At 43.9% G+C, this 13946-nt stretch overlaps 1 protein-coding gene across 1 annotated transcript in view; it reads left to right on the top strand.

Moving 5' to 3' along the window:
• The window catches only part of dnajc2 (DnaJ (Hsp40) homolog, subfamily C, member 2), a 66817-nt gene that overhangs the window by 48494 nt on the left and 4377 nt on the right, over positions 1-13946 (top strand). The window contains exons 9-12 of the mRNA XM_038811559.1: positions 397-518; positions 2907-3056; positions 12756-12844; positions 13726-13795. Coding sequence (XP_038667487.1) covers positions 397-518; positions 2907-3056; positions 12756-12844; positions 13726-13795 — 431 coding nt within the window. The remainder of the gene's footprint in view (positions 1-396; positions 519-2906; positions 3057-12755; positions 12845-13725; positions 13796-13946) is intronic.

Genomic DNA, 13946 nt, shown 5'->3' with positions numbered 1-13946 from the left:
AAACCGGAGCACCCGGAGGAAACCCACGGAGACGGGGAGACCGTGCAGACTCCACGCAGACAGTGACCCAAGCCGGGAATCGAACCTGGAGCTGTGAAGCAACAGTGCTTCCCACTGTGCTACCGTACTGCCAATTTACAGTATCTGTTTCTTGCCTTTGTTGGGTGGTCTGTAAGATTATCACAAGGACGTGGATGAGCACTTGAAATGCCATTACATTCAAGGCTATAGGCTAAGTGCTGGGGTGGTATTATTATAGTTTTGTTGATGCACTCGATGGACTGAAAGGTATGATTCTATGACATCAAAGTATATTGTTGGTATATATCAATGAAATTCCATAGCATAAGAACGCTGTGCAGTACTGAACATTTAATGTGGTGATTTGCTTGATAGATACTGCTTACAGCTGTGACCCTAGAATAAAAAAGTTTAAAGAAGAAGAAAAGGCAAGGAAAGAATCAGAAAAGAAGGCAAAAGTTGAAGCAAAAAGAAAAGAGCAAGAGGAGAAAGAGAAAGTAAGGATTAATAGCTGCAAGTGTCCATCCGGTTTAATTTTGAATGTATTACAACTTGATTTCTGCTGGAATCTTTTTTTTTAAATGTTGAGAGAAAATCACATCATACCAGAGTTGTCAGCTGCAGGAAAGCATTTCTGACTTTGGTTGTCCTACCTTTCCCCTTGTGGGAACATACCTTGAATGTATCTGAGAATTCTCCTCTTTAAAAGCATTCTCTTCCAATTTGGCCAGTCAATCTCTGATTGCAAGTTGCCCATTCTCACCACAGAAAGTGGCCCTCCACCAATTAAGTATTTTTAGTTGAATTGCTGTTTGTCCTTTTTCATAGCTAACGTGATACTATAATCGTTGGTCCTTAAATAAATCCTTGCTGACACTTGATGAACCTCAGTCCCCAGAAACCATTCTAGCAATGCCTCCTCCTTTATTGGCCTGGAGCAAAACAATTCTCCTGAACACACTTGAGAAATTCTTACACCTCGCAGCCCTTTAGTCATCCTAATATAGACTGTATGGTATATATGGTGTAGTCCCCCATTATCATTCATCCATAGTTTTTGTTGCAAAGATTTCAAATTGAATCAAAAAATGTCTTGAAAAATATAGATCCTCTTTGCAACCAAACAATATACCCTAGGCGTGTCTTGGAATCTTTATATTTCAGCTACCAAACTGGCTAAGAACTGTACAAGAAGGTAAAGAATCCATTTTAACAAATGTAGCAACTTGACTAGACTTCTTCAACAGCACCTTGAAAACCACAACTTCGCAAAAACAAGGACGGCAAATGCATGGGGACACAATCACCTGAAGGTTTCCCTCCAAGTCTCACACCATCCTGACTGTAACTATATCACTATTCCATCATCACCACAGGGGAAGAATTCTAGAATTCTCTCACTAAACCACTGTGGGTGTGCCCACATCACATGGACTGCCAAAGTTCAAGGAGCTGACTCACCACCACCTTCTCCAGGGCAACAAAGGATGGGAGATAAATGCTAATCCAAACTCAGATGGCACCTTTTTGTCATATCATGCTTTCAATCTGGCCATTAATTAATTCAGCGTCCATATAGGTATAGGTACATAAAGAGTATTTATAGACTTTTAGGACTCTGGGCAGTTGAGCCATAAAATCAAATGAGTTCAATTCTTGGAAAAAACATATTTTTGAGATAGTTTGCACATTATTATTGCGACTTGGAAACCAGGCAGGTAAAGTCTCCCTACAGCCAACAATGGTGCTACAAATGTCGGTGATGCTTAGCACCAGGAACATTGAGCATGTAATCTAGGCTGGCATTTTGGTGGAGTACTGAGGGAGTGTTGCCCTTTCAGATGAGCGTAAAAGATCCTAAAGCACTATCTGAAATAGTGGAGTTACCAAGCTGACCAGGCCAGTATGTATCTTTCAATCAACATCTCTTGAAACAAATTTTAAGATTTAGCCTGACGTGCTTCCCTGCATTACAATAGTGGATTACGTCAAAAGTACGTAATTGGTTGTAATGTGCTTTGGGAAAAGCACTGTACAAATGCAAGTCCATTTTCATCCTAATGTGCTGATCAATGTTGTAAATCTATTGCAGATGCATTAATGCAGGAGCAGCACGGTAGCATTGTGGATAGCACAATTGCTTCACAGCTCCAGGGTCCCAGGTTCGATTCCGGCTTGGGTCACTGTCTGTGCGGAGTCTGCACATCCTCCCCGTGTGTGCGTGGGTTTCCTCGGGTGCTCCGGTTTCCTCCCACAGTCCAAAGATGTGCAAGTTAGGTGGATTGGCCATGATAAATTGCCCTTAGTGTCCAAAATTGCCCTTAGTGTTGAGTGGGGTTACTGGGTTATGGGGATAGGGTGGGGGTGTTGACCTTGGGTAGGGTGCTCTTTCCAAGAGCCGGTGCAGACTCGATGGGCCGAATGGCCTCCTTCTGCACTGTAAATTCTATGATTCTATTCTATGAGATCATACAAAACATACTAATATTGCTTGAAATGACCCTGTACGAGTTTGGAAGTATAATTCAACTAGGTGCATTTTGAAGGAACGGAATAGATTCGGAAACCGGTTTTTGCTGCTGTACCTGATCAAATGAGAAATGCTGACCAACATTCTATCCAGCACTCTTGTGGTTACATATTTTATAATTTTGTAACTATTTAGAATAAAAGTATTCAGATGCTAATATTGAAATATTTCAAAATAGGTGATTCATTTCCCTGTATTTTGTTATTTAATTCAGGCTTTTAAGTTGAACTAATCTCAGATTTAGGAATCTATAATGCACCAGTGAGTGAATTTTGCTTACACAAGCCACTTTATCTCAACATTTTGTTCTATTTTAGAAAGAACGTTCAAAATATTTGTTTTTTTTTTTAAAAAGCAAAAACAGGCTGAATTAGAAATTGCACGTTTGGCCAAAGAAAAAGAAGAAGAAGAAGCCAGGCAGCAGGCCCTGCAAACAAAGAAGGAAAAGGAAATACAGAAGAAAGCAATTAAGAAAGAAAGGCAAAAGCTGCGCACAGTCTGTAAGGTGTGATGCATTAATATTTTATTTGGCTGGTCAGTTCTGTGGCTTTCATGTGAATATAAAAATAATGTTCAGAAAATTAAATGATAGAAAATCATGGGGGGCTGAATGTGTAATTTTCTGATGTTGATTTCTGGAAATTCCAGCCTCTGTGTAGAGGGCAGACAAACCATAAAATGTTACCCTGTAGTTTCCACAGCATGAGAACCATGCTGAATTTTCAACAAAAAACTGAAACCGCTTTTTTACAGGAGTGGCACGGTAGCACAGTGGTTAGCACAGTTGTTACACAGCGCCAGGGACCCGGGTTCAATTCCCGACTTGGGTCACTGTCTGCATGTAGTCTGCACGTTTTCCCCGTGTCTGCGTGGTTTCTTCCGGGTGCTCCGGTTTCCTCCCACCGTCCAAAGATGTGCAGGTTGGGTGGATTGGCCATGCTGAATTGACCGTAGTGTCCAAAGGTTAGGCTGGGTTACGGGTGGAGGTGTGGGCTAAAATAGGGTGCTCTTCCAAAGCCCGGTGTAGACTCAATGGGCCGAATGGCCTCCTTTTGCACTGTAAATTCTATGATCTAAGTGACACTTTATAAGGTATTCTAATGTGATGTCTCTCAACCAATATATTATCACAGTTAAGATTAACATATATTTTGTTGCTTGTACTTCAAAGGATATTTAACAGTGAGACATGTTGTTTATAGTAAACTAGCATTAACTTTTATTTCTTAAGCTGCTGCCTTCCAACTCCAAAGGAAAGCAAACTCTTGTTTGATGTAGAGGAGCCAAACAAATATATATTTAATCCAGACTTTGTTGCGGTCCCTCCTCTCTGCCATCAGTTTTCTCATCTTTTGGTTTACTGGCTCTACTAACCAGTAATCCTCTTTCTGTCCATTTCTTAATGAATACTTTACTGAATTAGCCATGAATCCACTGTTTTCTCCATGTACGTTATTTCTAATCCCTGGGTGGAGATTATTACGCTTTCGAATTATTTCAACAATTTTTAATTGCCCCCGGGCTTCTATTCTCTCGCCTTCTATTTCTCACCAGATGTTCCTATGTTGGTATCAGTTACACAATGGCTGAATCAGCAACTATGGTTGTTTGTGATGTGGTATGCCTACATGCTATCATTAAACCTAATGTATCATCTACAATTACAGCTGGCAAATTGCAAAACAAGATATTTCAAATCTAATGAATGCATTGTGAAGCAGTATTACTAGGTATTTAAAAATCTAGACCAGCTTGAAGAATTTTAATAGGATACATCTTTTGTCTGGATAGCAATTTCTTGATACCTGTGTGATTAACTTGTGCAGTGTCTATGTCAAACAGTTTTCCGAGCACTATCTTTCATGCATTTTAATTCAGACATCTTTTGCAAGGATTTTTTTTGAGCTCTCCCCCCAGCTGAACAGTCCCCCACCACCCACTCCAAGTTCATCTAATGACGTTTGGCTTCTGCTATTGTGATTCTCCCTCCACTTGACTCCTGACCACCCAGCTCATCTTCCTGGCTCCAATGATATCAGACATTGTTATTGGTTTCTTTTCCTCTCTCACCATTCTGCTCCCCATCAAACCAATGTTGCATCACCATTCTCTTCAAAATGACTCCCCCATGACTCATCTATTGTATTTAAATAGCGACCCATCTGTAACCTACGTGCTGAGTTATTGAACATGCTGCTTTCCTGCTCCATGCTCCCTCTGGTCCAGCAGCCCCCACCCACTCCACTTATCAAAGTACTGAAACAACCCGTGCAAAAATCATGAATCATCTTTGACTTTCAATATTATCACTGAAGTTGGCGCTGAAGACGTCTCAGCCCCTTTCCAGAATTCCCTGTCATGGGGGAGCTGGGCAGCGAGCTCACCACAGTAGGCCATTGACAATCTCTTGTCAGCATCTCCATGAACTTTTGTCTCAGCTAGAAGGAAACATTTGTGTCTCCAGACATGCGTGATGTAAAAATAGTCACCTTGTACAAAAACAAAGGGGATCACAGTGACTCTAACAATATTGAGACATATCCTTGTTAAGAATGGTGCCGAAGGTCTTTGTTCGTGTTGCTCTGGCCAGAGTGCAGATTCTGGCAGCATCATCTACTCTTGAGTTTCTGGGGCCTCAGAATTGACAGATTCAAAGTTGACATTTCTCACTTCAGTTACAGAAGTGCTGCAAACAGCACAGACCACCCTACATGGTGTTCATCGACCTCGTTGGCAGAGATGGATCCTCAAACTGCTGAGGAAAATAGGCTGCCCATTGGCGTCATTTCTTATTTCCATGAGAACCTATGCATAGTTTCATCTGTTACATTGGAGCATCAAATGAGGTTTTGCAGCAGGATAAAGCAGGGCTTCTAGATTTAGAATGGCCTGTTTCTATCCTGTATAATCTTCACAACATGCTCCAGCTCTATATTCCTTTCTGAATGCTCTAACTTCTCCTTTCTGTGCATCATCCCCACCTGATTGGGTTGCAGCTGCTTTGTTCCTTTCCCTTTCCCTCTGCAGCTGGCAAACCCCTTTCCCTCTGCAGCTGGCAAACCCCTTTCCCTCTGCAGCTGGCAAACCCTTTTCCCTCTGCAACTGGCAAACCCCTTTCCCTCTGCAGCTGGCAAACCCCTTTCCTTCTGCAGCTGGCAAACCCCTTTCCCTCTGCAACTCGCAAACCTCTTTCCCTCTGCAACTCGCAAACCTCTTTCCTTCTGCAGCTGGCAAACCCCTTTCCCTCTGCAACTGGCAAACCACTTTCCCTCTGCAACTGGCAAACCCCTTTCCCTCTGCAACTGGCAAACCCCTTTCCTTCTGCAACTGGCAAACCCCTTTCCCTCTGCAACTGGCAAACCCCTTTCCCTCTGCAACTGGCAAACCCCTTTCCCTCTGCAACTCGCAAACCCCTTTCCCTCTGCAACTCGCAAACCCCTTTCCCTCTGCAACTCGCAAATCCCTTTCCCTCTGCAACTCGCAAACCTATCTCTTTAATTTACCTTCAATCACACCTTGTGGTCTCCGCCTTCATTGCTCAGCATCTATTAAAAATATATGTGAATACTCTTGGACACTTTTCCAGTTCTGTCTTGTCTTTTTACATGGGAATTGTTGGCAGCAACCAAAAGACTCTTTGTCCAAACGTGTCCAGCCTCTCACAGTACCTTTCTCGTCACGTCACCATTTCTCGCAGTCCGTTCTCCAGAAATAATTGACTTTTCTCGAGCTGGTTGATGCTGTCAGTTTCAATGTCTCACGACTAACTTTTGTGCACAGCTCTTACCCTTCGTGTAAATTAAAAGTACTTAGCTTCCGCATTTAAAAAAATAAATAAATTTAGAGTACCCAATTCATTTCTTTCCAATTAAGGAGCAATTTAGCGTGGCCAATCCACCTACCCTGCACATCTTTGGGTTGTGGGGGGCGAAACCCACGCAAACATGGGGAGAATGTGCAAACTCCACACGGACAGTGACCCAGAGCCGGAATTGAACCTGGGACCTTGGCGCTGTGAGACTGCAGTGCTAACCATTGTATCACTGTGCTGCCCATCTTCCTCATTTTAATTGTGTTTAAGCCCTTCGCCATAATGAAAAATTTGAATCTAAGGTTTTTAGAGATATTGCTTTTCTACAGAAATCAACCCCAGCTTCCTTCAACCCTTTTAATTTAGAACATAGAACAGTACAGCATAGAACAGGCCCTTCGGCCCTCGATGTTGTGCCGAGCATTGTCCGAAACCAAGATCAAGCTATCCCACTCCCTGTCATTCTGGTGTGCTCCCATGTGCCTATCCAATAACCGCTTGAAAGTTCCTAAAGTGTCCGACTCCACTATCACAGCAGGCAGTCTATTCCTAACCACTCTGGCTAAAGAACCTACCTCGACATCCCTCCTATATCTCCCACCCTGAACTGTATAGTTATGTCCCCTTGTAACAGCTACATCCACCCGAGGAAATAGTCTCTGAATGTCCCCTCTATCTATCCCCCTCATCATCTTATAAACCTCTATTAAGTCGTCTCTCATCCTCCTCCGCTCCAAAGAGAAAAGCCCTAGCTCCCTCAACCTTTCCTCATAAGACCTATCGTCCAAACCAGGCAGCATCCTGGTAAATCTCCTTTGCACCCTTTCTAATGCTTCCACATCCTTCCTATAGTGAGGTGACCAGAACTGCACACAATACTCCAAATGTGACCTCACCAGGGTCATGTACAGTTGCAGCATAACCCCGCGGCTCTTAAACTAAAGCCCCCTGTTAATAAACGCTAACACACTATAGGCCTTCTTCACGGCTCTAGCCACTTGAATGGCACCCTTCAGAGATCTGTGGACATGAACCCCAAGATCTCTCTGTTCCTCCACATTCCTCAGAACCCTGCCGTTGACCCTGTAACCTGCATTCAAATTTTTTCTACCAAAATGAATCACCTCGCACTTATCAGGGTTAAACTCCATCTGCCATTTTTTGGCCCAGCTCTGCATCCTATCAATGTCTCGTTGCAGCCTACAACAGCCCTCCACCTCATCCACTACTCCACCAATCTTGGGGTCATCAGCAAATTTACTGATCCACCCTTCAGCCCCCTCCTCCAAGTCATTGATAAAAATCACAAATAGCAGAGGACCCAGCACTGATCCCAGTGGTACATCGCTGGTAACTGGTCTCCAGTCTGAAAATTTTCCATCCACCACCACCCTGTCTTCTATGTGATAGCCAGTTACTTATCCAATTGGCCAAATTTCCCTCTATCCCTCACCTCCTTACTTTCTTCATGAGCCGACCATGGGGAACCTTATCAAACGCCTTACTAAAATCCATGTATCCGACATCAACTGCTCTACCTTCATCAACACACTTAGTTACCTCCTGAAAGAATTTGATCCAATTTGTGAGGCAAGACTTACCCTTCACGAATCCGTGTTGACTATCCTGGATTAAGCTGCATCTTTCCAAATGGTCATAAATCCTATCCTTCAGGACCTTTTCCATTAACGTACCGACCATTGAAGTAAGACTAACTGACCTATAATTACCAGGGTCATTCGTATTCCCTTTCTTGAACAGAGGAACAACATTCGCCGCTCTCCAGTCCTCTGGCACTATACCCGTGGATAGTGAGGACCCAAAGATCAAAGCCAAAGGCTCTGCAATCTCATCCCTTGCCTCCCAAAGAATCCTTGGATATATCCCATCTGGCCCAGGGGACTTCTCAACTCTAAGGTTTTTCAAAATTGCTAATACATCCTTCCTCAGAACATCTACCTCCTCCAGCCTACCCGCCTGCATCACACACTCATCCTCAAAAACATGGGCCCTCTCCTTGGTGAACACTGAAGAAAAGTATTAATTCAGCGCCTCTCCTATTTCTTCTGACTCCATACACAGGTTCCCACTACTGTCCTTGACCGGCCCTAACCTCATTCTTTTATTTCTCCCATAAGAGTAAAAAGCCTTGGGGTTTTCCTTGATCCGACCCGCTAAGGACTTCTCATGCCCCCTCCTAGCTCTCCGAAGCCTTTTTTTTTTAGCTCATTCCTTGCTACCTTTTAACCCTCAAGCGACCCAACTGAACCTTGTTTTCTCATCCTTACATACGCTTCCTTTTTCCTCTTGACAAGATATTCAACCCTTTTTGTGAACCATGGTTCCCTCACGGCCATTTCCTCCCTGCCTGACAGGGACATAGATCATAGAATTTACAGTGCAGAAGGAGGCCATTCAGCCCATCGAGTCTGCACCAGCTCTTGGAAAGAGCGCCCTACCCAAAGTCAACACCTCCGCCCTATCCCCATAACCCAGTAACCCTACCCAACACTAAGGGCAATTTTGGACACTAAGGGCAATTTATCATGACCAATCCACCTAACCTGCACATCTTTGGACTGTGGGAGGAAACCGGAGCACCCGGAGGAAACCCACGCACACACAGGGAGGATGTGCAGACTCCGCACTGACAGTAACCCAAGCCGGAATCGATCCTGGGACGCTGGAGCTGTGAAGCCATTGTGTTGTCCACAATGCTACCGTGCTGCCCATGCTGACATACCTATCAAGGACACGCAGTATTTGTTCCTTGAACAAGCTCCGCTTTTCATTTGTGCCTTGCCCTGACAGTTTCTGTTCCCATCTTATGTTCCCTAATTCTTGCCTAATCGCATCATAATTACCCCATCCCCCAATTATAAACCTTGCCCTGCCGTATGGCCCTATCCCTCTCCATTGCAATAGTGAAAGACACCGAATTGTGGTCACTATCTCCAAAGTGCTCTCCCACAAACAAATCTTAACACTTGGCCCGGTTCATTACCCAGTACCAAATCCAATGTGCCCCCCCCCCCCCCCCCCCCCCCTCTTGTCGGCCTATCCACATGTTGTCAGGAAACCCTCCTGCACACACTGTACAAAAACTGCACCATCCGAACTGTTCGACCTATAGAGGTTCCAATCAATATTTGGAAAGTTAAAGTCACCCATGACAACTACCCTGAGACCTCCACGCCTATCCATAATCTGTTTTGCAATTTCTTCCTCCATATCTCTATTACTATTTGGGGGCCTATAGAAAACTCCTAACAACGTGACCGCTCCTTTCCTATTTCTAACTTCGGCCCATATTACCTCAGTAGGCAGATCCCCTTTGAACTGCCTTTCTGCAGCTGTTAAACTATCCTTGATTAACAATGCTACTCCTCCATCTCTTTTACCACCTTTCCTACTCTTACTGAACCATCTATAACCTGGAACTTCCAACAACCATTCCTGTCCCTGTTCTAACCATGACTCCGTAATGGCCACAACACTGTAGTCCCAAGTACCAATCCATGCTCCAAGTTCACTTACCTTATTCCGGATGCTCCTTGCATTGAAGTAGACACACTTCAACCCACCTTTCTGGCTGCCGGTACACTCCTGCGACCTTAATACCCTCCTCAGTACCTCACTACTCTCAACACTGGCTTCTGGACTACAGCTCGTTTTCCCATCCCCCTGACAAATTAGTTTAAACCTCCCCTGAAGAGCCGTAGCAAATTTCCCTCCCAGGATATTGGTGCCCCTCTGGTTCAAGTGCAAACCGTCCTGTCTGTACAGGTCCGACTTTCCCCAGAATATATTCCAATTATCCCCGTAACTGAAACCCTCCCTCCTACACCATCCCTGCAGCCACGTGTTTATCTGCACTCTCCCTGTTCCTCACCTCGCTAGCACGTGGCACCGGCAACAAACCAGAGATGACAACATGGTTTGTCCTGGCTCTCAGCTTCCACTCTAAATTCCTGTTTTAAATCCCCGTCCCTTCTCTTACCTATGTTGTTGGTATCGATGTGTACCACGACTTGTGACTGTTCCCCCTCCCCCTTAAGATTCTGAAAACACGGTCCGAGACGTCACGGACCCTGGCACCCGGGAGGCAACATACCATCCATGAGTCTCTTTCGTTGCCACAGAACCGTCTATCTGTCCCTCTAATTATTGAGTCCCCAATAACTATTGCTCTCCTGCTCTCCCTCCTTCCCTTCTGAGCCACAGGGACGGACTCGGTGCTGGAGATCCGTTCACCATGGCTTACCCCTGGTAGGTCGTCCCTCTCAACAGTATCCAAAGCGGTATACTTGTTACTGAGGGGAACGACCACAGAGGATCCCTGCACTGACTGCTTCCTTCCAGCCCCTATCACAGTCAGCCATCTATCTTGATTCTTCGGAGTAACTACATCAACGAAGCAACTATCTGTGACCACCTCTGCCTCCCGAACGATCGGAAGTTCATCCAGCTCCAGTTCCCTAATGCGGTTTCTGAGGCGTTGGAGATGGGTGCACTTCCCACAGGTGAAATCAGCAGGGACACTGACGGCGTCCCTCACCTCAAACATTCTGCAGCAGGAACATTGCACTGCCTTCCCTGCCATCCCCTCTAGATAAAACAAGAAAAAGAAAGAACGAGCTTACCTGTTATTCACTCTACCCCTTAGATTAGAGGATGTGGAAGGGTGGGGGTCACTACAAGTGTATTGTCTAGGGTTTAGGAACCGCCCAACTTAAATACAGGTAAAAATAAAACACTTAACCAGCAACCACTGCGCCCTGCACGAGAACAGCAATCAGCTGTTATGGGCTCATGGAAGCAATTTAAATCTTTATTACTTACCCAGCAGTCACTCTGTCCTCACTCCGACCGGATTCAGCTGGAAACTCCCAACAGTAAGTTTTTAAAAAATTTACTCCCCTTCTCTGCAAGCACTCACTCAGCAACCACTGTGCCCCACATGAGAACACCTCGGGGAGAAAAGAAACTACTTACCAGTCACCAGCCAATCACTTACCTGGAAGCTGTGACGTCACGGTTCAACTTCTTTCTACTTCTACCTGCCTTCGAGTCTCCCTCTTGATCTTTACTCGGCTGGGATCCTTACAGTGATTTGCTTTTTTTTGGTTAGAGGAGGAGGTAGGGAGGGAAACACTGAAGAAGTCTTAGGGGTTTATTTAATTTTAGAATTGCCGCTGTATCCACTTTGTGTCATTTCAAAAGCAGAGCATCTTCCCATACTTAAGTGGCCAGACCAGAACTGCACATTATACTCCTTATGGAACACTATACTGGATGTTGGATATGAGGTTGCCTTCCAGTAAACCACCACATTTGTTCACCAAAAGCCCAGTAATGTGATATGTTTGTACTCACTGTTGTACTTTTCTCAGATCCGCCAGCAGTTTACAACAAAAAAATGGGGACATCTAGACCATAAGATCACCGGCTCAGCTGATGTCTTTTCACCTATACTATAAAGGGCAGGAGATATTTTTGCCCAACTATGAGGTTTTTAAAAAATAAATTAGCACTGGACCACGACACAGAGGACCCGGGTTCGAATACCGCCCTGGGTCACTGTCCGTGTGGAGTTTGCACATTCTTCCTGTGTCTGCGTGGGTTACATCCCCACAACCCAAAGATGTGCTGGTCAGCTAAATTGCCCCTTAATTGGAAAAAAAATAATCGGGTACTCTTAATTTAAAAAAACAATAAATTAACATTAAACGTTCACACCCTGCAGACTGATCACAACTAAAGTAAGACTTTTAAAAACTTATTAATAGACTGAAAACGAGAATTCCATCTATAATAATTTTCAAGACAGTGTCTTTGTGTCTTTAAATCAGTGCATCACTTCAAGCTAGTTTTGGTTTGTTTCTTTGTACATTTGGATGTCAGCAACCGTATCTACCCAGAGGTCATTCTTTAACTGAAGCTCAGAAATGTTAGCTGGCTGTTAAGGGGCAGAATTATTGAGCCTCATCTACCCATATCTCTATTGTTTCTATGATAGGATCAGAAGTGACAACCGGCTGATTTTATTCCCCACTCTTCCCTGCCCCTTTCGAGATGATGTTCTCAAGACCAATCGTAGCAGCCTCACCCACTGCCTTGGCTTTCAGCTAATGAGGGATTGATGTTTGAGCCACTGGTTTGTTTTCATGGCCGTGTTGTCCCAGCTATTGTATTTAGCATCTCCGCTTTAGTCTTGAGATCCCACCCTGCTATCCATGTTGTGCATGTATTGCTGCCACCTGCACAAGCAGTTCTGAGAATTATACATCTAACATCATTGGTACCTTAATCAGTGCTGACGTCAAATCATTGGACTTTCCAACCTGATTATTTATTGTATTGGAAAAGTGAAACTTTTTCTTATTTTCAAAGAATTGGAATTACTTCACTGAAGATCAAACTGAAAATGTGAAAATGATGGAGGAAGTGGAGAAACTCTGTGATCGACTTGAACTGATGAGGTAATAATCTATTTCAAAATTCCGTACCTGTATAATTCCAGGTGAACAATTTACCATCAATTTATTTTTTAAATTTGAGTTCAATCTTCTGTTCCAAGTCTCTATATAAAGTATCCCTGGAAGAGATGTCATTCACAATTTCCCTTGAATCTTCCTTGATGGGAACAAAAATCTACAAATAAAATAGTGCTACTCATACTGGAAGTCCGAAATGACAGCATAAGGTGGCGTCTGAGTACTTTGCCTATGCCACAATGCCATCCCTCTCCCTGGCCATTGTTTCAGATTGAACCAGTGCTCCCAGCTTCAGCATCCTAAATGATCCTGACCTGAGCTCCTTCACCTGTATCTTATCCATCACAAAGACTTCCACCTCTAACATCTCACCCTCCCTCCTCTTAAGCCATCTGCTGGTGAAAACCGTAACATGTTTAGTGCATTCTGCCCCATTTTAGGAATTCCATCACGATTTGCACCCCCTTTCGTCTCTGTTTAACATTATCCTTGAAACCCCCCTATTGCTGCTTCTTTGACTTAATCAATTTTGTTTGAGCAAATCTCTGAGGCACTTGGGGGGGGAGACTTTTTACTTTAAAGATGTTATATAAGCAAATTGATTTTTGGTGGGGAAAAAATAGCTGCAATCAGTTTCACATTAAGTTGTAAAATATATGCATAAACTTTAAAGGTCACCTCCCTGCTGAATGGGTGTTAATTTTGCTGTTTGTGTATACCTGTTGCCCTTTCGGGTTTGGACTATCTCCACCCAAATGTACTTCTGTATCATTAAGGTCTAACAGGATTACAGTCGGTCCTTGAAAACCTGACCAAGGCATTTCATTTAGTAGGATCCAATATGTTTTTGTTTTATTTTGTTCCAGCCTCCAAGCCTTAAATGAAGTACTTGCATCAAGTACAAGGGATGAAGGCCAAGCTGAGATAGAGAAACAGGTATGATCTATAATAAAAACAATTACTAGAAGCACCCAGAGATCTTTAGAGAGAGGAGTTAACATTGCAGTTTGATGACCTTTTACTTGCGATCCATAATATTTGGCACAGTAGTTAGCACAGCTTCCTCACAGCGTCAGGGACTCGGGTT

This window comes from Scyliorhinus canicula, chromosome 11 (genome assembly GCF_902713615.1).
Source record: "Scyliorhinus canicula chromosome 11, sScyCan1.1, whole genome shotgun sequence".
Classification (NCBI taxonomy): Eukaryota; Metazoa; Chordata; class Chondrichthyes; order Carcharhiniformes; family Scyliorhinidae; genus Scyliorhinus; species Scyliorhinus canicula.
This window is presented reverse-complemented; position numbering and strand designations above follow the sequence as displayed.